The sequence below is a fragment of the Erpetoichthys calabaricus genome, chromosome 7 (genome assembly GCF_900747795.2).
Source record: "Erpetoichthys calabaricus chromosome 7, fErpCal1.3, whole genome shotgun sequence".
Classification (NCBI taxonomy): domain Eukaryota; kingdom Metazoa; phylum Chordata; class Cladistia; order Polypteriformes; family Polypteridae; genus Erpetoichthys; species Erpetoichthys calabaricus.
Window position 1 is genome coordinate 8,681,876 of NC_041400.2, and position 26,522 is coordinate 8,708,397.

The following is a 26,522-nucleotide window of genomic DNA, read 5'->3' on the forward strand; positions in this document are numbered from 1 at the left end:
CCTGCAGCGTACGCAACACCACCGCCCCCATTCAGCACGCAGCCATCCGAGGCACACTACAATGCTACCCCCCGCCTCCCCGTTCACCCTCAATGGCCTCCGTTCAGCCACAACAGAGTCACCACTTGCAGCGGGGGGCGGGCAGTGAAACTGCTTGCTGCCGGGAGCCGCCCAATGGACACTATACTGCGCGAGCAGCAAAATCGACCCCCTCCAGCCTCCATCCAGCCACTGCTTGCAGCATCCCCGGGCCGAAGATGACGGAGCGGCAGTTACTGAGGCGCATGCGTCGCAGCTATGGCCCCGTTCGTGTGTCGTAGGTCGGGTGTCCGTAACCTGGGAACTACCTGTAGTACCTTTCACATGTAAGTACTGTAATCCCTCCTCCATTGCGGGGGTTGCGTTCCAAAGCCACCCGCGAAATAAGAAAATCCGCGAAGTAGAAACCATATGTTTATATGGTTATTTTTATATTGTCATGCTTGGGTCACAGATTTGCGCAGAAACACAGGAGGTTGTAGAGAGACAGGAACGTTATTCAAACACTGCAAACAAACATTTGTCTCTTTTTCAAAAGTTTAAACTGTGCTCCATGACAAGACAGAGATGACAGTTCCGTCTCACAATTAAAAGAATGCAAACATATCTTCCTCTTCAAAGGAGTGCGCGTCAGGAGCAGATAATGTCAGAGAGAGATAGAGAAAAACAAACAAATCAATAGGGCTGTTTGGCTTTTAAGTATGCGAAGCACCGCAGCACAAAGCTGTTGAAGGCGGCAGCTCACACCCCCTCCGTCAGGAGCAGAGAAAGAGAGAGAGAGAGAGAGAAAACAAACAGTCGAAAATCAATACGTGCCCTTCGTGCTTTTAAGTATGCGAAGCACCGTGCAGCATGTCGCTTCACGAAGCAGCTGCACAGAAGGTAGCAACGTGAAGATAATCTTTCAGCATTTTTAGACGAGCGTCCGTATCGTCTAGGTGTGTGAACAGCCCCCCTGCTCAATCCCCCTAGTCAGGATCAGAGAATGTCAGCGCAAGAGAGAGAGAAAAGTAAGTTGGGTAGCTTCTCAGCCATCTGCCAATAGCGTCCCTTGTATGAAATCAACTGGGCAAACCAACTGAGGAAGCATGTACAAGAAATTAAAAGACCCATTGTCCTCAGAAATCCGCGAACCAGCAAAAAATCCGTGATATATATTTAAATATGCTTACATATAAAATCTGCGATAGAGTGAAGCCGCGAAAGGCGAAGCGCGATACAGCGAGGGATTACTGTACCTCTATCAAGCAGCACACGTCATCATTAATTACCGGATTAAAGTAAATAAAATCACTAAATGGGATCAGCCATAATCTGTGTAAAGTGAGTAAAAGGAACAAAGAGGTGGCTCTATTCTGTTTATTTCATCTCTGCAGTGTGCTATACAAGATTATTGTGAACATGGTCCTTAAATCATTGTTAAGATGTTTGCTCTGCTGCTCAGCTCTTTGGTTGAACTTGTGTCTTTCTAAAACAGAATCCAGTTTCTTTTGAGTAGATTACAGTTCAAGTGATGACCAGCTCATTAGTACCTGCCATTTAGATTGGTATCCACACATCAAAAGTGACGTGCCATTTGACCAAAAACAGCTGGTGAGCCAAAAGCAACTGAAGTCTGCAGTGGTAGCATTTAGAACAGAAACAAAACTGCTCCCTTCAGTCTTTTACTTAAAAAGCACTTTAGTAAAATAGGCATCATCACAAGGCCCTTTAATGTTAAGTTATATTTCAATTGTCTCTGGTTAGTTTTTACTGTTGTCATACTATGTTTCACATTATGTGACTTATTCAGAGTTACAAGCTGGGGCTGAATTGTCCAGTCTTGTATTTATAGCCGAAAGCCTCTGCCATTTGGCCACACTGTCAACCTTGGCTGCTTGTTAGACCGGTTGCACTGAAAAACCTGATGCCAATTAAAAAAAAAAAAAAAAAAAAAAAAAATGTGGTCATTGCAGCCTTCTAGGATGAAACTCGGCCATCCCATGTCAGGTCCTTTCATTAATAAGCTGAAGTAGTCAGCATAAAGCAGTGGGATTGTTGTGAATGAACACAAATCAGTAAGTGTGAAAATGTGAGGGACACAGTTTTTCTTTCTGCCTTTTTTTTTAAATATATATTAAAGAGTATGTGTCCATCTGCACTGTGACACTCAACACACCCACCTCAGCCTGTTCTCTAGCAATTCTCCACTCCTTCATCCCCTTCATGTCTTCTGTTGACTTTTTAATCACTTTTAGTTTCAGAATGATCTTCCCCATTCCATTTGCTTTACTGGAAGCCCTGGCCTCTTTAATAACCCGGGTCTTTTACAGGAAAAGCCTTCAAGGCAACTCGTGGGTGGATTCACACCGGCGTCTACTGTCTAATCAAGGTTCACTTGTTCTGTTACAACAAAGCTCTAGAAGGGATGGGCCACCAGGCCGTAAAACATCAAGGACATTTCTTAATAGGCTTTTATCCCGCCTTTATACAAGAAAATTAGATATTTTAGACTGCAGCGTAAGCACAAATTAACAAAAAGGGGCATATTGCATGCTGTGAAGAATAACAGTGGGTGAGCTCTGAGGGGGACTGGGCCATGCCAGAGGGCTGCTTCCTTTGATCACAAGCACTTTCAGGAAGGATGTCTTTCTTTGCATTCTTACAAATTTTTAATTTCATGTTTTTTTGGGGAGGATTACTGGTTACATATTAGGTGCCACAATGACACAAAATATGACAAAAAAAACACAATTTCATATAATAGATGTGTCTGTCTGTGATATTACATATTCACACATATTAATTATATGTTTATAGGATCATGGTCAATTGATGCAGCGTGTATTGTTCAGCCTGTCTATCTACAATATAGTGCTGTATGATTTACCTGTGTGTTATATAGTTTCATATTTGTGTATGTCACTGCACCTGTAACACACTGGGTGATCTTGAACATGTCACCTAACCTGCCTGAGCCCAACCTGTTAAAGAAAAACCCAAAAGACTATCTATCTGTCTATCTGTCTTATAGTGTCTTTCACTATAGATAGATGGATAGATATGTCCCAGCTATGAATGAGTGCTCTGTCCAGGATTGTTTCCTTCCTTATGCCCGGTATTACCAGCACAGACTTCAGCTCCCTGCCAACCTAAACCGTATTAAGTCTGTTTGAGAATGTTACCTTCATTATAAACATAAAACACCTCATTACAATAATTCTTTGGTCCTTCAAATATGTGTGAAATGTGCAGCCTGTAAAATTTCAGAGTTTCCCAAATTGGGCAATATGTTCCTAGTTTTAGCAAAACAACAGTTTAACAAGGCCATGTACTTCCAAAGAAGGCAAACCAATCTATATCTATTATACCACTCTATCTATCTATCTATCTATCTATCTATCTATCTATCTATCTATCTATCTATCTATCTATCTATCTATCTATCTATCTATCTATCTATCTATCTATCTATCTATCTATCTATCTATCTATCTATCTATCTATCTATCTATCTAGCCATTCCTGTCTGTCTGTCTATCGTTGTTGTTTGCAGTGCACCATCTGTAGAGATATATTTTGTAATGCATGTTGTTGTTGTAGTAGTAAATTCAATTGCATTTGTCATTCCAATAGATGAAACATCGCAAACATTTGTGTAGTAAAAATATACAGTACATTACTACAAAATGACCTCCCTCATCCTGCGGTGGGTTGGCACCCTGCCCGGGATTGGTTCCTGCCTTGTGCCCTGTGTTGGCTGGGATTGGCTCCAGCAGACCCCCGTGACCCTGTGTTCGGATTCAGCGGGTTGGGAAATGAATGGATGGACCTCCCTCATCCACATGGCATTTCCGTGTACAGGACTGACAGTCACCGGATGTTTTTTTGTTTTTCACTCCATTCTCAGTAACCTCCACAGACTGTTCACGAAAATTCCAGAAGATCAGCAGTTACGGAAATCCTCAAACCAGTCCATCTGGCACCACCAATCATGCCACCCTCAAAATTACTGAGATCACATTTTGTCCCCATTCTGTTGTTTGTTGTGGGCATGACCTGAAGCTCCTGGTGTGTTTCTGTAGGATTGTACGCATTTTGCTGCAGCCACATGATTGGCTGATTAGATAATTGCATGGATAAGCAGATGGACAGGTGGTCCTAATAATTTGTTTAGATTTTTATGAAAGATCCAAGTGACTGATCTTTGATGCAACTATGATTCATGTACTTTCTCATTTCCCCCATGAAATTAATTCTTGGCTATGCCTCTGATCAACTTTATTTCACTTTCAGCCCCATTAATCGAGACAAATGATCTGTAGCTAGTTTAAATGGCCCTGTGGTCATACCGTTGGAGACCGCTGGTGTGTTTTTTAAGATGGAGTATCACTTGAAAATGTCCTTAGATAACCCTGCCTTACACTTGTCCACAAAGACAGAACTCCAGCCTCTCTCTTTCTCTTGTTTTTACGTAATTATAACATTTCCTCCATTATTTTGCACGGCCTTATAATAAAATAATATCTTTGAGTGGTTTTATAGAAAGCTTACAGGATTTTCAACCATCTATTAATAAAGCTCTCGTCCCTGGCTTAACTTTAGCAGTATTTAATTACTACTCATCTGGTGAACAGAGATATAAATACACAAAGCACGTTTTAATTATTTACATGGGGAACTAAAATAAGCTTAGTAGATCTGAGAAAGAAAGAAGACTCCAAGCTACCAGGGGAGGAGACATTGTTGAGTTAAATGCCCAATGTTACATGCTTATTTTCGTCATCAGGCAGGTAACACTTTCCTCTTTATGTTGCTTCATAGATAGGTAAATATGAAAGGCGCTATACAACAGATACATTACACTTTACTTGTCCCTAAGGGGAAATTGACATTTTTTTTAAAGAAGTTTGTTAAATAATTAAATATCATATAATGACAAACAATAAACCCCTCAAGCATATTGTCATAGCTATGAAGGAGTCCCTATCTTCTGCTGAATAATTTCTTGCTTGAAAGTTCTAATTGACAGTGTGTCAGAGAGAGGATGTACAGCATTGTTCATAAAGGCACTCAGTTGTGTCTTCATGCTCTACTGCACTACTAATTCCAGAGGGTCCAGAGGGCGTACCATAACTGAGCCTGCCTTCTTAATCAGTTTGTTGGTACCACTGGTTTGACTTTGTGTCAAAGTAACGGTTGCTCAAGGAATCCCGAATAAGGCACATTACCTGCAATGTGAGGGAGTGTCAGTTACAGCACCACAGCCATGTAGCGCGATTCCCAGAACGTGATACGGCTCACAGGATCATCATTGTTGAGGAACCAAGTGGCTGGACCAAGCCAAGGGGACACCTGGCTGGTGCTGATAGATGGTCATTTCTGGGGGTAGGACTGGACTGCATGTCTTCCTGGGGAGGGTTGCCAACCAGGATCCAGAGCTCTTTCTTCGTGTGGTGCTGTGTGGCAATGCGCTGTACCAGTGCATGCTACCTAACCTGACCTGACCTGGTATTATCACTAGTACTCCGTTTCGGGTCCTGCACCTTGTTTGGAGGCTCAGTTTCTTTTTTTATATACTGTATATGGTAAAAGATAGCCCGGACGCAGACAGACACGGACTCCAGATGTCCAAACCACACATGTTTTATTCCTCTTTTTCTTCACAGCACACAGTATCACACAGTGCAGACAATACTCTCCGTCCTCTTCCACCCGACTCCGGCATCTTAAATGGAGTGAGGCGGCCCCATTTTATAATGCACCCGGATGTGCTCCAGGTGCTCCCTGATGATCTCCCTGCAACACTTCCTGGTGTGGCGGAAATGCTGCATGGGCATCCGGAAGCACTCTGGGTGTACCTGCTTACTGATGTGGAAGCATTTCCTATTGTGGTGGAAGTGCTGCGGTCCAAGGCTCCTTAGTCCTTCGGGCGCCCCCTGGTGGTGGCCACGGATCCTCACAGGCTTAAGCCTTCCAGTTCCATGGCTCCCACACAATCCAGGAAGGCTGCCCTCTTACGTCCTGGGGAAGCAATTGCCCCTCTCCCGGTCCCCTGCTTCTCCAGGCCTCCCGATGGGGCAAGGTCCCCGGCCATCCATCACAATATGTGCGTGCTTTTCTTTTTTTCTTAAATCCAGCCCAAACAGTTCCCTCCCTTCTGTCGCCTACATTCCTCCCCAGACAAGCTTTGTCCTCCTCCTTCACATCCTCTCCCAACTTTGACTTACCTGGAGTAGGCGGAGCACCTGGGAGTACTTCTCTTACAAGAACTCCCCAGGACCAAGTTTGGAATCACTGGTCTATCTATTATAAGATGCCTTTCATATCTGTCAGTTTCACCATTGATTATACAGTATAATGGCTCACCTGTCTGTCTGGTAGTGCCTTTCATCTGTCTGTCTATTTCTAATCATGGTGCCAAAGAGTGATGATGTGTATTATGTTGATTAGCACGTGCAATTAAAATTTCATTGTACATGTGATAGTAAGAACTCTATGAACCACCATTCAAACATTTTGCCCCACCCAGCTGCTTGCTTCTCAATCACATGAACCAAAGGAGAATAATAACCTCATGAAGGTGTTTAGCCCCACCCACCCCACTGCCACTCAGACCTTTAAACCCGCCCAGCTTGCTGCCGCTGAAACATATCGATTTGCATTTCTGACAGCCCTTTCTATCTCCTCATAATTTCCCTGTAATGTATGTTGTATGAATTTATGACAAACATGTTCTGACATTTTTTATTCAAATGAGGAAGACATGTTTTGAGGTAACGTACTTGCTGATCATGGGGAGTGGTGATATGCTGCATGTTGATTAGTACATGCATGTAAATATTTTACTGTACAAGCGACAATAATCATCCTATAAGCTTATTATGTAACAATGTTCATATCAATATATCTGTTAAATAGTGCACTTCATACAGTTAGGTCCATAAATATTTGGACAGGAACAACTTTTTTCTCATTTTGGTTCTGTACATTACCACAATGAATTTTAAATGAAACAACTCAAGATGCACTTGAAGTGCAGACTTTCAGCTTTAATTCAGTGGGGTGAACAAAACGATTGTATAGAAATGTGAGGCAACTAAAGTCATTTTTTGAACACAATCCCTTCATTTCAGGGGCTCAAAAGTAATTGGACAATTGACTCAAAGGCTATTTCATTGGCAGGTGTGGGCAAGTCCGTCGTTATGTCATTATCAATTAAGCAGATAAAAGGCCTGGAGTTGATTTGAGGTGTGATGCTTGCATGTGGAAGATTTTTCTGTGAACAGACAACATGCGGTCAAAGGAGCTCTCCATGCAGGTGAAAGAAGCCATCCTTAAGCTGCGAAAACAGAAAAAAACCCATCCGAGGAATTGCTACAATATTACGAGTGTCAAAATCTACAGTTTGGTACATCCTGAGAAAGAAAGCAAGCACTGGTGAACTCAGCAACGCAAAAAGACCCGGACGTCCACGGAAGACAACAGTGGTGGATGATCGCAGAATCATTTCCATGGTGAAGAGAAACCCCCTTCACAACAGCCAACCAAGTGAACAACACTATCCAGGGGGTAGGCGTATCGATATCCAAGTCTACCATAAAGAGAAGACTGCATGAAAATAAATACAGAGTGTGCACTGCAAGGTGCAAGCCACTCATAAGCCTCAAGAATAGAAAGGCTAGATTGGACTTTGCTAAAGAACATCTGAAAAAGCCAGCACAGTTCTGGAAAAACATTCTTTGGACAGATGAAACCAAGATCAACCTCTACCAGAATGATGGCAAGAAAAAAGTATGGAGAAGGCGTGGAGCAGCTCATTATCCAAAGCATAGCACATCATCTGTAAAACATGGTGGAGGCAGTGTGATGGCTTGGGCGTGCATGGCTGCCAGTGGCACTGGGACACTAGTGTTTATTGATGATGTGACACAGGATAGAAGCAGCCGAATGAATTCTGAGGTGTTCAGAGACATACTGTCTGCTCAAATCCAGCTAAATACAGCAGTCAAATTGATTGGGCATGATACAGATGGACAATGACCCAAAACATACAGCCAAAGCAACCCAGGAGTTTATTAAAGCAAAGAAGTAGAAAATTCTTGAATGGCCAAGTCAGTCACCTGATCTTAACCCAACTGAGCAGACATTTCACTTGTTGAAGACTAAACTTCAGACAGAAAGGCCCACAAACAAACAGCAACTGAAAGTCGCTGCAGTAAAGGCCTGGCAGAGCATTAAAAAGGAGGAAACCCAACATCTGGTGATGTCCAGGAGTTCAACAATTCAGGCTGTCATTGCCAGCAAAGGGTTTTCAACCAAGTATTAGAAATGAACATTTGATTTCCAGTTATTTAATTTGTCCAATTACTTTTGAGCCTCTGAAATGAAGGGATTATGTTAAAAAATGCTTTAGTTGCCTCACATTTTTATGCAATCATTTTGTTCACCCCACTGAATTAAAGCTGAAAGTCTGCACTTCAACTGCATCTGAGTTGTTTCATTTAAAATTCATTGTGGTAATGTACAGAACCAAAATTAGAAAAAAGTTGTCCCTGTCCAAATATCTATCTATCTATCTATCTATCTATCTATCTATCTATCTATCTATCTATCTATCTATCTATCTATCTATCTATCTATCTATCTATCTATCTATCTATTATATAGTGTCTTTCACTATAGATATGTCCCAGCTATGAATGAGTGCTCTGTCCAGGATTGTTTCCTTTTTTGTGCCCAGTATTACCAGCACAGGCTCGGCTCCCTGCCACCCTAAACCGTATTAAGTCTGTTGAGAATGTTACCTTCATTATAAACATAGAACACCTCATTACAGTAATTCTTTGGTCCTTTAAATATGTGTGAAATGTGCAGCTGTCAAAACTTCGGGGTTTCCCAAAATGGGCATTATGCTCCTAGTTTTAGCAAAACAACAGTTTAGCAAGGCCATGAACTTCCAAAGGCAAACCACAGCGAACTGCGCCACTAGGCCCTCTTTCCAGAGTTGTAAGAGTGAAGCAGAATTTCCCAATCCTTGTGAAACATTCACTGTCATTTTTTCCAGGAGGCACTTCCTCAGTATAACCTACTTGGCCTTTTAACGGCTTGAGAGACGGCTGAGTAGCAGGGAAGAAATTTAAGAAGGAGGAGGAGTGAAGCAAAACAAGCAGACTTAACTCAAAGAGGCCGAGTCACAGTTAAAAGATTTTTTTCAGACGACTCTGTGTAATAACAAACCACGGTTTCCTCCTGAGCCGGAGTAATGCTACCTCATTGTCCACCAATTTTACTGGTTTGTGGCCAGCAGACATTTCCACAGTCATCCATCTGTCCATTTTTCTAATCTACAGTCATGTGAAAAAGAAAGTATACCCAATGGAAACTGCTGAGTACTTCGCAACAGATATTAACGGGTAAACAGGAGCTCTTCATGGAAACTGTGCCTGCAGATAAAGGTGAACTAATTGAATAAAAACACAAGGAAAATTTGCCTTTTCAATCAATTATTCTACAGAAATATCAATAGATGTAATGGTCTGCTAGGGAAAGGAAAGTTCACCCTTGAGCTCAAAAGCTGGCATTGCCCCTTTAGCAGAAATAACTTTTTGTAGGTGTTTTGCCTGACTGCCCACTTTCCTCTGATATTGACTCAGTGAAATGTTAGACCAGTTCACCATACAAAAGGCTTTGGAAAACATCTTGCACCACCCCATTCCAAAAGGTATCACGTCTTAGTGAGCTGAACGACTTCCGGCCTGTCGCTCTGACGTCACATGTGATAAAGACCATGGAGCGGCTGCTGCTTCACCACCTGAGGCCACAGGTCCGCCACGCCCTCGACCCTCTGCCGTTCGCGTATCAGAAGAAGGTGGGAGTGGAGGATGCCATCATCTACATGCTTCACCGATCCCTCTCCCACTTGGACTGAGGCAGTGGTGCAGTAAGAATTATGTTTCTGGACTTCTCTAGCACCTTCAACGCCATCCAACCTCTGCTCCTTAGGGACAAGCTGACAGAGATGGGAGTAGATTCATACCTGGTGACATGGATCGTGGACTATCTTACAGACAGACCTCAGTATGTGCGTCTCGGGAACTGCAGGTCTGACATTGTGGTCAGCAGCACAGGAGTGCCGCAGGGGACTGTACTTTCTCCGGTCCTGTTCAGCCAAAATACATCAGACTTCCAATCCAACTCGGAGTCCTGCCACGTGCAAAAGTTCGCTGACGACACTGCTATCGTGGGCTGCTTCAGGAGTGGGCAGGAGGACGAGTATAGGAACCTCATCAAGGACTTTGTTAAATGGTGTGACTCAAACCACATACACCTGAACCCCAGCAAAACCACGGAGCTGGTGGTGGATTTTAGGAGGCCCAGGCCCCTCGTGGATCATCAGAGGTGACTGTGTGCAGAGGGTGCAGACCTATAAATACCTGGGAGTGCAGCTGGATGATAAATTGGACTGGACTGCCAATACTGATGCTCTGTGCAAGAGAGGACAGAGCCGACTATACTTCCTTAGAAGGCTGGCATTCTTCAACATCTGCAATAAAATGCTGCAGATGTTCAATCAGACGGTTGTGGCGAGCACCCTCTTCTACACGGTGGTGTGCTGGAGAGGCAGCATAAAGGACAGGGATGCCTCACGCCTGGACAAACTGGTGAGGAAGGCAGGCTCTATTGTAGGCATGGAGCTGGACAGTTTGACATCTGTGGCAGAGCGACGGGCGCTGAGCAGACTCCTATCAATCATGGAGAATTCACTGCATAGGATCATCTCCAGACAGAGGAGCAGCTTCAGCTATCTATCTATCTATCTATCTATCTATCTATCTATCTATCTATCTATCTATCTATCTATCTATCTATCTATCTATCTATCTATCTATCTATCTATCTATCTATCTATCTATCTATCTATCTAAAATTCCTTCAGTGGCAAGAAGTTTTGAGTTCTTTTTTTTTTTTTGCATGTCTTGCCTGTTTCAAATCATCCCACAACATTTCAGTGAGAGTCAAATCAGGGCTTTGGCTCGGCCATTCCTTGGTAGATTTGCAAGTGTGCTTCAGGTCATTATTATTTCGAAAGGTCCATTTATGGTTCAATGTCAACTTTTAGACAGATGGTCTCACATACTCCTGAAGCACAATTTAATATGATGTAGAACTCATAGTTGACTCACTGAATGCAAGCTGTCCAGGCCCTAAGGCAGAAAAGAAACCCCATACCAGAACATTTCCATTACCATACTTCACAGTTACTATGTGGTTCGTTTCCTGAAGGCCTGGTCTTTGCTTAATGGCAAACTGTCGTCTTGCTCTGATGTTCTTTTGTTTTGGACAGCAAAGGCACTTTCTGATTGTAGTTGCCTGCACACCAACTTTCACAAGAGTTACCTACAGATCACATGATTAAATATTGTTGTTCTTAGAGACATCTTTTAGTATCAGAAGGTCAGCTGTTGGACTGAATTTGATGGGAGCATCACTGGTACAGCGCGTTGCCACACCAACTACACGACAAAACAACTCAGGATCCCAGCTGGCAACCCCCTAGGCAGACATGTGGTCCAGTCCCACCCTCTATCTGCTGCAGCCAGGTGTTACGTGGGTGACCCCTTGGTCTGGTCCAGCCACTCGGTTCTCAACAATGAGAATCTTACGAGCTGGATCACCCTCGGGGAAACGCGCCACATGGCTGTAGTGCCGTAACTGATGCTCCCTCACAATGCAGGTAATGTGCCTCATTCGGGACTCCATTGACTAACCACCCATTTGACACAAAGTCAAACAAAGTAGGAGCAAGAATACACCCCTGACGAACCCCAGAATCAACTGGGAAAAACACAGAGGTTCTGCTTCCACTCTGCACAGCACTCACAGTACCTGTGTTTAGGCCGGCCATGATATCCAGCAACCTCGAGGAGATCCCGCAAACCCTCAGGATGTCCCACACGGCAGCTCGATCAACTGAGTCCTGGCCATATTAGCAGTCATTTTAAATCTATTCCATTTGTAGATAATTTTCTTTTCAGTGAAACAATTGATTTCATATCTTTTGGAAATCTTTGGAAATCACTTGACAGAATCCTAGGCATCCAGGACTTTCTTTCTGAGGGCCTAAGAGGCCTCTTTGGATAATGGAATGATGACGCTACGCACATCGATAGCAAAGAGAACACCAGACCCTCGATATCTGTAGTCAGGTCCACCTGCAGACCCCCTAAGGAAGTTCTAATCATTGGTGCTTCACCTTTAACACCCGATTCTTAATATGACAGATTTCAAGTGGTGACAAATGGAGGGGTGAACTTTCTTCACGTGACAGATCTGCACTTCTGTTCATCTAGAGGATGAGAATGAGTACACCATGCCAATCTGATGCGTCACTTCTTCACGTTTATCACCTTGATCTGTAGGCACTGTTTGCATGAAGATCTGATGTTCATCTGTTCAGATATGTTCCATGGGCTGTACTCACTTTTTTCACATGATTGTAGAATCACTTTATGTGCTCAGAGCACCGTCTTTAGTAGCAGGAGGAAGAATCCCTGGTAGCCTGATTTGTAAAATGGAGTTATGGATTTTAATTAATTCTTACTGTATGTATCAGTTGTGGTGTGTGTGTGTTCTTCAGACATGCACAATAAGAATTTCCCTGTACTCTGTCCACGTGACAAAATCTATTACTACTTCTCTTTGAACTTGTACTACTTTTATTACTGCTGCTGCCTTGCTGCCTCCATTGCATTTGAGCCACAGAAAATGCTAAAATGCCCCTGTCTGGATTATTATTACCAGTAATCCATCTCCCTTTTCAGGATACAAGGATATCTGTTTGAATAAAACATCAGAACATGGCACATTGTGTAAATAAAAATAATAAAGGAAAAATAAAACCTAACTATGGTAGGCCATGCTCAGTGTCAAGCCGTGGCCTTATTTTTTACATTTGTCATCCTGGAAATTGGTTTCGTAATAAGAGCTTAATGCTGTGGTGTTACATCTTTAGCCAGCAGAATTTAACAGAACTTGACAGAGGAAATGCAGATGGACATAACAATTAATGGTAACTGCTAGTTTTGCCATCTCAGTGATGCTGAACCTGAAAAACAGGAGGATGGCAGTCAGTTTGGCCTGCTGGCTTGGAATTGTTTGTTTTGCTGATTTGCTGTGTGAAGCTTGTTATTTTCTCATTGCGACCACATCTCTGGTGTCAAAAAATGTTTCCATCCATTCATCTATCCATCCATTCATCCATCCGTTCTCTGCTGCTTATCTGGGCCAGCATTGTGTGGGCAGCAAAGATTCCCAAACGTCGCTTTTCCCCGCCACCTCCTTTTCCTCCTCAGAAGGGATGCTGAGGCATTCCCAGGCTAGCTGAGAGATAAAATCTCTCTCACATGTCCTGGGTCTGCCCCAAGGTCTCCTCCCAAATTGGAAATGCATGAAACACCTCCACAGGGAGGTGTCCTTTTTAGATGCCCGACCCACCTCAGTTGTCTCCTTTTGATCCGGAGGAGCAAAGGCTCGACTTTGAACTCCTCCTGAATGTCTGTGCTCCTCATCCAATCTTTAAGGCTGTGCCCAGACACGACACCCTATGATGTAAGCTCATTTCTGCCACAAGTATCCTCGATTTAGTTTTTTTGGTCACTGCCCAATGCTTGTGACCAACGGTGACAGCACTTCGATTCACATATCGTATCTTGTATGTTGTGTGCTTTCAATCAACATAACATCTACTGTATATTAATTAGTCTGTTTAAAAATACAAGAATCGGAGTTGGTGGAACCATAAATTGAGAAGTCAGAGATTTGAAGTCTGAGTTGAATGTTTTGTGTTCCAACTCCACAGCCCATGGTCCAAGGCATCACAATGGTGTCCGTCTATAGATCGCCTACTATGAGTTAACTCATATTTAGCCTTGAACTCTTTCAGGGCGGATGTTGACTTTTGTCGAAATTCAGGGGTAGAGGACGGTAATCAGCTGTAAAACTCACCGTTACATTTTACGTCGACTCTCTTTGCGAGAAGGAAAGTTAGTTTTGTTGGTTTACTTACATATGCGTGAGTAGCAAAGAGCAAACGACCTCTAAAATGGCATTGACGTCTGGCAAGAGACCAAAGCGAAATGCGCAAAGCAAAATACTCCGTGGATGGCATTTTGCGTATTATCGCCGAATCAGACTCTGACTTGTCGGACTCCAATTTTGATGCAAATAATCTGAAAGATGGAGATTGAAAACGAAAGTGAGGTACCGGCTGATGCGCCTACGGTAACGTTCGCCTGGGAGGAGCGCCACTTACGATGATGACAAGAGGTACAAACCAGATTGTGTCACACTGCCACAAGAAGACAGACCAGGCAGCCGGCCCACCACGCATTCCTACCGGCCATCGAGCTGCCCCGACACAGCCACCAGAGACCCTGAACAGGCGCTGACTGCAGCCACAGCAAGAGATGTTTTACGTTGTGAAACCTTTGCTTTGTGTGCTTTTCAGAAAAGTGAGTTGGCTGCAAAAAATATTCACCCCTCAAGGAGTTAATGTGCTAATAGAACTTCCATCCATTTTCTAACCCGCTGAATCCGAACACAGGGTCACGGGGGTCTGCTGGAGCCAATCCCAGCCAACACAGGGCACAAGGCAGGAAACAATCCTGGGCAGGGTGCCAACCCACCGCAGGACACACACAAACACACCCGCACACCAAGCACACACTAGGGCCAGTTTAGAATCGCCAATCCACCTAACCTGCATGTCTTTGGACTGTGGGAGGAAACCGGAGCGCCCGGAGGAAACCCACACAGACACGGGGAGAACATGCAAACTCCGAGTTCACAATCATGTTAACAACTCATATTTGGAATGGCGAAGAACACCAGAGATTGTGGAGGTAGCCCTCTGTTGTGTTGGGAGAACATGCAAACTCCACTCTAGAAATTCAACCCACCATAACTGTGAGGCACCACCATATTCCATGTCCAGTTACCAAAACACCAAACTCCCTTTTAAAGAGGTGAGTGTAGTCAAGTTTGTTTTTTTTTTTTTGGCAAGACAATCTCAGCACTGCGTTCCGTTCCCAAGTTACTCTTCTCTCTGCCTGGTCCACTCAAGAAATGGTCCCTGGGCATTGATAGTTAAACCAATTTATTTATTTGTAATCATATCTTTGAACAAAGCAGATAACAGTTTTTTTTTTCAATGCTTTGAAAACAATATCACTTTAAAAAAAAAAAAACAAAAAAAAGGCAAGACGCCTTTTAGTCTTAAATTCCCATTAAATTTAAACCCTTCAGTTTCCCATTTGTCCATTCGTTTCAGTGGTTGGGTCAATAAATACACTGACAGCAATGAGACATAAACTCCAGTAATACAAAGCAAAGCAGTGACCAGAAATCTGGAGGACTGTTGCACAATTTTGTTAAATCCGTCTGAACCTGGTAAATTTGTACCAGTGTCCCCATTATCACGCATACAACACGTTTAAGTCCACAAACACTGGAATTTCTGTGACCCCCCCCAACCCTGAATACCAACTAAGCTCCATCTTTTTATTTTTCTTAAGTTAATACATGACCAGCTTAGCACAAGAAATCAATGGTGCACCATTTGCAAAGTAAACTGAGAGCCTGTTTGGAACTTGTGAAACGTTTAAAAATGGGCTCACCTTCCGCTGACACGCCTCAGCCCGCTGGAATGTGGCATGCCAAGGGAGGCTCCAGTGCAGACGTTATCAGGTGTTTGCACAAAATGTTCAGTATTTATCTTTAGGTAGATGTTGCTGAAGTAGAAAGCAAAGGGTAAGGACAGCTGACTCCTTTCTTTCTGTATGGTCAGGCAAGTGTTAAAAAAATAAATAAATAAAAATGAGACTGATTTAAAAGTGCAGTATGGTGAAAAGACTCGCCTGTGTGCCACTTCTGATTTACAGTTTCTTGGGGAGCTACATTTCATGAAGAAGGATAAGCCAGCGCCACACCCCTGCTGTTGAGAAATCTTACATTGAGCCTCGAGGAGAGAAACCGAAAAAAAAAAAATAGGCTCATTGTAATTTCAATTCTATTGTATTAACAGGGAGGAAAATACTGAACATCCAAAAGGAAATAAATTCGGCCTTCGTATACATCTTCTTAATCCAGCGCAGGATATTATGAAAGACCAGAGTCTATTGAAGGTCCAACACTGGATGGGGAGCCAAACTAGTACAGGGTCCATCACAAACCCATACTTGACTGATTTTAAAAATGATCACATTTCTGTAATGTCAAAAGGCCAACTCCCACAGACATGAAGATTTTTAAAAGCAGGACTTTGGAGATGTGGGGCACTGGTTCTATTATCTCTGTCCAGTTTTGGAGAGCTTATTCCTACCTGCAGTGCTCAAACGGTAGGAGACAACCTTGTATGGGGTGCTAGTTCAGTAACACGCTCACACTGTCATGGAGCCAGCATAGAATTGTCAGTTTAGCTAAATCGCAAACCAGAACTTTTGAGATTTCTTCTCCTAGTCAGAAATATACAAGGGTTGGATGAAAAGAAATGCCTCCAATTTCATATCTCATCAACAGTTGGCAGCACTGATATGCCATAAGTACCGACACATTTTGTTGATTCTTCTCTATCACCTCAGTTGGTGGCAGGTCCTGACTGTGATTGGTTGTTTAGGTGCTCTCTATGAAATGGAGCCCTGTGCTGGACCCTCATCAATGTGCTTTACACAAAATGTTGTGACTGAGTACCTGATGGCACCATTTACTGATGTATGCTGGCAGTTTATGATGATAACTGTTATCGACATTTCTAAACATCCCATGAGGACATTGGGAATAGTCTCATAAAACTGTTGGTTAGGTTCTCCTCTGTCACCTGATTTGACAGCAGGTCCTGACAGTGTATGGTTGTTTGCCACTCTCTATGAAATGGAGCCCAGTACTGGACCCTTGTCAGTGCGATGTAAACAATGTGCAGTGATCGAGTTCCTGATGGCAGAAGGTGTCGCTCCAATCAAAATTTATCGACGTATGCAAGCTGTTTATGTTGATACCTGTTTTCCTAGTGATACCTAGTGAAGACATTAGAATACTGTCAGGGCATATTTATGGAAGGTGTGGACTTCTAATGTGACGGTTACACAACATGTGTCTATCGTTGGCAAAAATGCATACAGTTACCTGGTGACTATGTAGAGAACTTAGATTTACTGCCACAGATGTGTGGTATGTAAGTATGTGGAAGGCTCAGCTCATGACATAAACTGGGGGCAGATCAGGGCGAGACACAACTATTAAGTTCCCTTCCTCTACCAGCCCTAGAGTGAAGGAACAGCCCTTTCAGAGACAAATGACTTCCCTCTGCTTTGCCACTCAACTCCTGCACCTTCTAGCCAACCTGCTATAAATAAAATAACACCACTGGAAGGCAGGAGTCATTCCAAGGACCTCAACCGTCAGAGTCAGACTGCTCAAAGAAGCACTTCAAAAAGCTGATGTCACATTATGCGACTTCTCGTCATTGAGTACATCTGACTTGCCTACAGTTGGTGATCTTGTTGCCGCACCATGTCAGTGTATCCAACTGTATATTGGTGTGTATGTCAAATTTAGCGACTTTCCAGCACAGTCTTAGTCATTCCTTTTTGTGACAGCCAATAACGTGCTACCTGATGGAGCAGCTGCTCTATGAAGGGTTAACAGTTGCGTCAAATTGGGATGCAATCTCTGCATTTCACTCTGGCATGTAAAACACGAAACTTCAGAAAGACGTGCTTTTTTCTCTGCCGTTTTGTGAAGCCCAAAACACCCACATTCCTTATTTTTCGTGGATGCACGATATAAATTGTACTTCTGGGTGAGCACTTATTCATTGCCAGCTTTCATGCATGCAGAGAGCATCACTATGATGAAGGACAAGATGAAAAGAGTTACGAGTCATAAGACTAGTTGGAGTGAATCACTATGCATGTCAGACTATGTGCCTGGCATTCACAGAAGCACACCACCGACTGACTCTCTAAGATTATGTAAATGAAGGCTATGGCTGAAAATCACTGGAAAAGTCATCTAACATGACATCGCTTAAGAATATCAATAACGATCAATGAAAACTTTGCATTCCATTCGTTAGGTCTTCTACTTTTTTCAAATTACCGTTGTCCCTAATAAACCAGAATCTCGATGAGGTCCCCGACACTTCATCCTGTACTGCTTCTTTCCTCCTCACAACATAAATAAAGAGAATATTCTGTGTTTAATTTATTAAAATATTCCCATCCCGTCACAAGTAATAGACATTGAGGCATTACAGAACTTTTCATTCAACACTCGTACATATCTATTATGGCTAAAATTTTGAGTCACTTGAAGTAAAAGGCCAATTGTTTCCAAGTATTATCAATGAGGATTTTAATGATAGGTTTGTTTCAATTATAATAATGGTACACCATGAAATCAGTTTATGGCGCTATGCCATGTTGGTGCAACATGAGGAAGACAGTCTTCCATTTTGAACTTCCCTCCTCCTGTGTCACAGTCTCTGTCTTTCACTCAAAACACCCCTTAAAGTTATAAGGGAAATATTAAATGGCAGAAGTGTCTATTCTTTAAGATGGCCACCTTGGGACATTTTTACAGTCAAGTCAGTAGCACTGAGGAAGGGGACAAGCTCACAGAGAATGAGACAGTTCAAGAGACTGGTATGAGGATGGGAAAATCTTAAGTGGCACAAGATGAAAATGTGCTTTTTCTTTCTCTCGAATAGAAAGATTTGTGGAAAACAGTTAACCACAGTTTTGTTTAAAAAAGCAGATTTTTCTAGAAAGTGCTTGCTTTTCAACACGTGGAAAACTTTAAGTGTATTTTTCCTTGATTTCAAAGTAGATGATACTGTATACTTTTATTATAGGGATGGCAAAGCACCATAAATAATGTGCTGGCAGAGTATGTTTCTTGGTTATAAGAAAAGCACCAATTTTATACTCTTTTCTAAGACATGTTATAGTCCACAAATTTCAGTTACACTGCCTGAAAAAAATATAGGATACGAAGAAGCAAGTGTTCGATTTGTTTAACACATTGACCCTTGTCAACGAAGTCCTGTGCAAAGAGTCAAAGATTTGGAAAAGAGAAACATGTAAAGTAGTACCTTTTCCTATTTCTCACCATATTTGATCAAAATAGAGCTTTTAGCTTTGATTTTTTACAAAAATATAATTGTTAGTCAACATCAAAAGCCTTTTTCAAGTTAAAAAAAATAAATATATTCTTGTCGAAACATTAATTTTCAGACAGACCTGAATTTCTGCCTTTTCTCATACAATACAGATACACATACACCTTGGATACGGAAACTTGATAAACTCGTATCATTTACACGATAAAAAAATAACCATTTGGTGATTATTCAGTGCACTCAAAAACAACTGGTACAATTTTAAATATCGTCAGGTACAGGTTCAGCAGACTGTAACACAGCAAAATGAGAAAGAGATCGTAAAGATGAAACAATGCACACAAGGCAGGGTTCATTTTTAGCAATGCAATCCTTGCAGTGTATATTTTTTTATTTTTTTTAACCTTTTCTTGTGGTTTTTCTTAAAAGAAAACAAAGTCTTCAAAAAATGACTACAATAAAAATACCTTCTTACTTTAGGGTACAAAAACGTTACCCAACAATCGCCTTCTTTAGATAATGTACATATTTTCCATCAGCAGTTTAAAAATACTATGTTAGAATAATAATAAAGTATAAATATCAGACATCATTTAATGTTTCAAGTGCAATGCATTAATTTCCATTTCAGGTATCCAAAACTCCTCTTAAAGTTTTCACAACATAAATAATAAAGATGCTTTTTTTTTTTTTTTTTTAAATTTGCATAAATAAATTCTTAGTGACCGTTAGCATCGATAAAAAAGATATTCACACACAATTCTGTTCAAAGACTACTTTATCTAAGCCCTTTTTCTCTATTTTATCATTGAAGAAAAAAACAGTTCCACAAATAAAAAAGAAAATATGTTCATTTTAATAAACTCTCTGAGAATATTCAAAAAGTGGATATGCAAAAATTTCCACTATCCTGGAACGACAGCGGTTAGAACTCCCGCAGAGTGTGTTTAAACTTAGTGAACAAGAACTGGCCAATTCAAGTGTTAACATACAATAATACACTAAACACGTTTCAGATCCGAACTGGACCTTGGATACTACCAAGTTGTGAGAAACAAAGAAAATAATAAATAAATAAGCTCAAAATTACCCTGTAGGTAAACTTTTCATATGTAAAGTTACAATTAATTTTCTAAAGTCAAAAACATACGATCCACATCTGAAACTGGTTCGCAACTACATGAAACAATATAATTTTATTTGTTAGGACATACACACTGCTAACTGTACTGATGACAAAACATTAAATTCTGGCCACACAACCATCTTTAATGATGAGAAGTATTCGTAGCTTTTAATACGGTTAAAGCATGTAATTGTAAACGACTAATGTAAAATATTGTATGCACATTAGTGGAAAAGTAGAGGTGCAAATACTTTTGTAAAAAAAAAAAAAAAAACGATGTTACTCAGATGTTAAGTTAAACACTGGACATCTGTTGTTCTACAAAATATATAGTTTAGCTCTCAAGGGTGAAATTTTATTGATTAAATTTAAAGGCTTCGCTTACATCAAAAAAGACTGCAATACACAAAGGCCTGTAAAAACCCACAGTGTGCAGTATGAACAAAAAACTACTGTTGCCATCTCTTTGGAAGTCAGGAAGATCTTTGAAAGATCCCTTCTGTGGCACACAGTACTATACCCCTTTTGTAAAATAAAGATTGTCCCTCCTGGTTAAAAAGTCCCACTCATTCTCTACGTGATTTTGAAGCTGGCCATCCTATGTACATAAATCAAGGTTTGATCCAGTTGTTGTACATTGCCTCACTTTCTTTTTTTTTTTTTTGTCAAGTGCCATAACCACGGAGTTGAAAAAAATCTCACAATTTAAAATCTTTTTTGAGGTATGTTTTCCCTTTGTCATATCAAAAAGACCAATATCTCTGCTAGTATTAGACTTAAACAAATGGCATTGAAGCTAGACTAGCCGGAAAAAGTTAAAAGGGGCAGGTCTGCTGCTTATAAAGCCTTACAGTCAAAGCCAAAATGTAAAATGCTAAAAGGTAAAAAGTTATGCTTCATACCTAGACTCTGACTCCTTCCCATTCCCCATTTTATATCCTTGTGCAAAACTCAGTACCGGCAGGGAATCCCTCAGTAAGATTGCATTCCTTGTATTGTAGCAAATACTGAGAAATTATTTTGTTTCCCAAGTTGTCGTACTGACTCAAAAAAAAAAAAGAAGAAAAAAACTAAGCACACCATCCCTTGTTTAGCAGCTAGAACCTTCCCCACTTTTTGCCAGGCTAGCAGAGCTCACTGCTATCTGACACCCGTTGGTGACGTGATTCATGACTTTCTGTTTCAGTTGTGCCACCTGCTCTCTCAGTAGGCTGGCCGTTGAGGCGAGGTCGGAGTTCTGAGTCTTGAGAACTTTGACCTTCTCCTCCAGGCGAGAAATCCGCTCCAGCTTTCTCTTGCGGCACTTTGAAGCAGCAATGCGGTTCCTTAGCCTCTTTCTTTCTGCTTTGATCCTTTCCTGTGTCTCTAGGTCAATAGGCGAGAGAGACGGTGGAGAACCTGATGGATCTCCGGGTGGGTGTGGTACCTCTGGCACAGTCTGGGGCTCGTCCAGACCCCTCCCGTGGGGATGATGTCCTTGGCCAATTACAGCATGCCCTGCGCCATGACTAGGAGTGGTGTATTGGAGTTGCCCTCCTGAATACGATGAAGAAACTCCGATCGGACTTGGGTTGTAGTTACTCAGGTTGGTGTAAATGGGCATCTCGCTTGTAGGAATGACATTCCTCTGGAAAGGTCCCTGGATTGTGGAAGATGGAGAAATTGGAGGCCCAATTAGCTGGTTCTGTTTATGCAGATCTGCTAGCGCTTTGACAAATCCATCTGCAAACCCCTCTTGCTCATTGGTAACCTGAACCTGATTCCTAAACATAAAAGGGTTGCTGGAGGAATTTGGGGCAGGACTAGTGGTCACTAGTCCTTGGTTGGATTGAATTATAAGATGCTCCAAATCAGGAGATGCTAACTTTAGGAGATTTACGTCTGAAGAAGACATTAAGGATCCATCTGCTGGGCTGTTCAGACCCGAAGTATTTGGATTAATATTGCCATTACTTCCACTTTGTCCCGGCAACAGCTTCAGTCCTGAGGTATTACCACCAGGTGCAGAAAAACCTTGAGAAGCAATGCTTTTTTTGCTCATTATTTTTTGGTTCGGGTATCTGCTGCTATAATCTGGGATATGTCCAAAATGCTGCAGGTTTGGAGCATCATCGTGGTAGAAAGGGGTTTCCATTTTACCCGTCATTGACACGGAGAGATAACTTCATAATCTGGTTTATCAGAAGGTGGACAATTTGCAATTAGACATCATGCAATTGCCGTAAAAAGTCCAGTCTGGGTAAATTCCTGCTGCTTTAAAATGGTCAGTACTGTCCAACACCTGTTTGAAGAAAATGCATATTAAGAGTTAAACGTAAAAGACACTTGCAACACAGCAAAAGAAAGCCAAGTAGAAACAAATCATGATATTTGCAGCAGATAAATGCTATTCACATATGGCTAACCATAAAAACAACAAGGATGAAGAAAAATATAAAAGCAAATGATACTATGGTGACAGAGAGTGAAATAATATGGGACACTAACGACCAAAAATAAAGAAGTCTCCATGAAATCACATACATTTATCCCTTATCAGTCTTCTTTATGTCAGCTATATTTGAGGTGACCAGTAGATGTGCCCATCTCAGGCTGGCAACTTTGGTTGACAGCTAGTTTTAAACAGACCACTGCAAGAGTACTACAAACAGAAATAAGGCAGAGTCACGGCTGGCGATGCTGACAGCATTTAGCGTAGCGCGCTCTAATATGAATGCAGCAAGAAATGTTACTAGTGCTACATTATATGGAAAGACCTCGTACTACTAATTTAAAATGAAGCTCTGTTTATCTCTACAAATGAAAGAGTATGAAGAAATGTGATAGACAGATAGATATGTGAAAGGCACTATATAATACATAGATATTACAATCTGGGGTTGCATCGTTCTGTTTCAAAGTTTATCATTTTATTACTGCATTCTAGTTTAAACTTGGAATAAGTTGTTTATAAGGACAGATACACCATTTAGGCATAGCTTGCAAACTGTATATGATACTGACAAACTAATTCACCCCATTTTTATCTCTGGATCTTTGTTGTTATAACCAAGGCTATTGTTAATATTAGTATTCATTTGGCTGATCTCTTTATCCAAGGCAACATACAAAATTTGTAATACAAGTGATTACATTTCTTTTGTTTTTCCAATTGAGACACAGGCAGGTGAAGTGACTTGCTCAGAGTATTTACAATACAATACAATTTATTTTTGTATAGCCCAAAATCACATAAGAAGTGCCGCAATGGGCTTATTTCTACATTATATACACTGGGCACTTAATGTGCTTGTGTAAAGTTCGGTTCTTTGTTGTTACCCATCGTCTAGTTTAAACTAGTTTTATGGTCATGGGTAGGCAGAAACCATCTTGGCAGCATTGTGCTCAAGTCAGAAATCAATCCTGGATGGGTCACTACTAGTCCATTGCAAAGCACACTAATCCATACACCCACATTCACTAATATGTAGCTGATTTTAGAATAAATGGTTTAACATTTTAATGTGAAGTATGTCAAACTGTTTGGTCAATCTGGTATGTGAGCTTAGCCCAAACTCAGCTGGCATTTCTGAACTGCTAGTGACCCATCAACAGACATAAACAGCAAGGCAGTACTGTACATAATATCAGATAGATAGAAAAGTACTATGTAAGATGAAAGAAAGAAAGAAAGAAAGAAAGAAAGAAAGAGGAGAATTTGAAAAGCCCAAGCAACTTGTGAATCCAACCAAAATAAACATTTACAAAGAATGGGTGGGTGGATTAATTATACTGCGTCACGAGTTTGTGAAAAATGATGATGCCATTATACAGTAATATTTTATACATACCACTGCTTGATGGATACATTTTATATAGCATGATCAAAAACATTTACTTTTGCAAGTTGTTGTTTGCACTCAAACAGAATATCAGAATACATTAATTTATAATATACAGTCATCCATTTTCCTAACCAGATTATCTGGGGAAGGGCTGTGGGGCAGTTGGAGCATATCCCAGAAATTATCTGGCAGAAGTCAGGAACAATATCTGGACAGGGCACCGGTCCATCACAAGGTGAGCACACACATATAACACTGTTTACAGTTTATATCTATAGTCAGTCAGTCATTTTCTAACACACTTACCCCAAACAGGGTCACGGGGGTCTGCTGGAGCCCATCCCAGTTAGCATAAGGTGCAAGGCAGGAACAAACCCTGGATGGTGCACCAGTAAACCATAGGGCGAACACAGAAATACACCACAAGCACACACTAGGGCCAATTTAGAATTGGCAGTCCAGCTAACTTGCATGTCTTTGGACTATGGGAGGGAACCGGAGCACCTGGAGGAAATCCACACAGACACGGGGAGAACATGCAAACTCCACACAGGGAATGATACAGGACGTGAACCCTGATCTCCTTGCTGCGAGGCAGCAGTGCTACCACTGTGCCGCCCCATAGCTATTGCATTTATACAAATAAATATATACCCATCCATCCGTCCATTTTCCTAACCCACTTATCCAGGGCATGGTTACAGTGGTGCTGGAACCTATCCTATCAATCGTTGGGCGCTTGGCAGGAAACAATACCTTGACATTCACCAGCCATCTTCAGGGTGAACATACACACTATTACACTACATTATGTGTGTGTGTATATATATATATATATATATATATATATATATATATATATATATATATATATATATATATATATATATTATGTATGTGTGTGTGTGTGTGTGTATTATATATATTTATATATGTATATATATATGTATTTATTTATTAATCTCCAGCTTCCCCTGCTATAAATAGCAAATGGCTTTTTACTCTAATGCGCCGAGCTGCGTAGTTAAATGTGAAGCGCTATATGAAGATGTTGCGTCGTAGTAATCAAATGCTGACATGACAATGTTGCTGAAGAATGAACATGTCTTTATGAGTTTGTCAATTTGATACTGATATTGTAATATTTCTTGTCCTGTAAATGGCCTTAAAATGATGTATACTATTAATGGAAGTTCCCAAAATAACTTGACTATTAAAAAATTCAATATAAATAACATGAGGATATGATGGCATAACGACTAGGATGGAAACACTTCAAAGAAAGGCAATCTAATGAGCTTTACTTTGGCATAATTGTCAATGTGAGAGACACAAAAATTGCATTTAGTTATTAAGTATTAAAATGCAACTAGATAGATAGATAGATTCAAACACATGCTTGCCCTTCTGAAGCGCATACGCAGCACGCTATGGAGCCCTTGCTTTGGGCCAGTGTATGAGGACCACGCGTTCTTTCGCATTAAAAGATTTGCCGTCCACAGAAGCCCACTATGTCGCCATTGACAGATGAATAAATCCACTTTAAAGTGACACCTCGCCTTACCTGTGTGCCAGTCCGTGCCCGACAATGGGCGCGGGCAGCTCCTTTTTTTTTCTGACTCGCCCTCTCCTTTGGCTCGTTAAGATCAACGCGTCTGCCTCAGCGGGCTGCCCGCTTTTTTCACTTTAAGCCTTCCGCTAAAGTTTCCAGATCGCTTGGATCACCCTCCGGCTCCTTCTATATGCGAGGTCCACGGTCGTTTTGGCAGTCAGTCAGGGTGTTTCGGTGAAAAATGAGGCGCGGGTAAGTCATTCGTTAAGTTAATTAAAAATTCATCTCAGCCCGCTGGTGAAAACGGCTGCGCATCCACAGGTTTTCGTTAAAAGAAAAAAAAAATGAAATGATCCGTAAGGGAGAAAAAAAAAACGGGAGACGTTCAGAAAATCCACTCCTGAAAGAGAACACTGTTTTCTCCTAAAAAAAAAGGCGCTACTGCCCCGAGCGATTTTCCGACACGACCCAGATGCAAAGAAGCTCGCGATCTCCGGCTGACTGGCACCTACTGACTGATGACAGTTCGCTTCTCTGGGACTTTCTGCCTGCTGTCTGATCGCCACACACACACGCCCTCTTTTTCGTCCAGTTCCTGAAAGTCGGCTGATGTCACCATACGCACCTCCTCCTGCACCGCCTCCTCACTCCCGCCCCCCTCCGCCTGACGGTATAGCCATAAGGCACAAGTGTTAAGGCTTCTTTTTTATGTATATATTTATATATTTTTTCTTGTTTGTCAAAAATGTTTTTTTAGCAGCGGAGTCGCTCCGAAAACCAGATGAAGAGTGCTATGTACATGGTGCGCCCGTGCGCGGCGCTCTT

General features: G+C 41.6%; 1 protein-coding gene across 1 annotated transcript; it reads right to left on the minus strand.

The window, feature by feature from the left end:
* Positions 1–19,546: 19,546 nt before the first annotated feature.
* On the minus strand, positions 19,547–26,269 carry june (JunE proto-oncogene, AP-1 transcription factor subunit). Its single transcript, XM_028805044.2, has 2 exons — positions 25,710–26,269; positions 19,547–22,602 (listed from the first exon to the last, which is right to left on the minus strand). The coding sequence occupies exon 2, from the start codon at positions 22,465–22,467 to the stop codon at positions 21,412–21,414; it is 1,056 nt and encodes a 351-aa protein (XP_028660877.1). The 5' UTR covers positions 22,468–22,602; positions 25,710–26,269; the 3' UTR covers positions 19,547–21,411.
* Positions 26,270–26,522: the final 253 nt, after the last annotated feature.

Excerpts from the sequence above, each read along its gene's own strand:
- june (XM_028805044.2), bottom strand. The coding sequence starts at position 22,467 with ATGACGGGTAAAATGGAAACCCCTTTCTACCACGATGATGCTCCAAAC.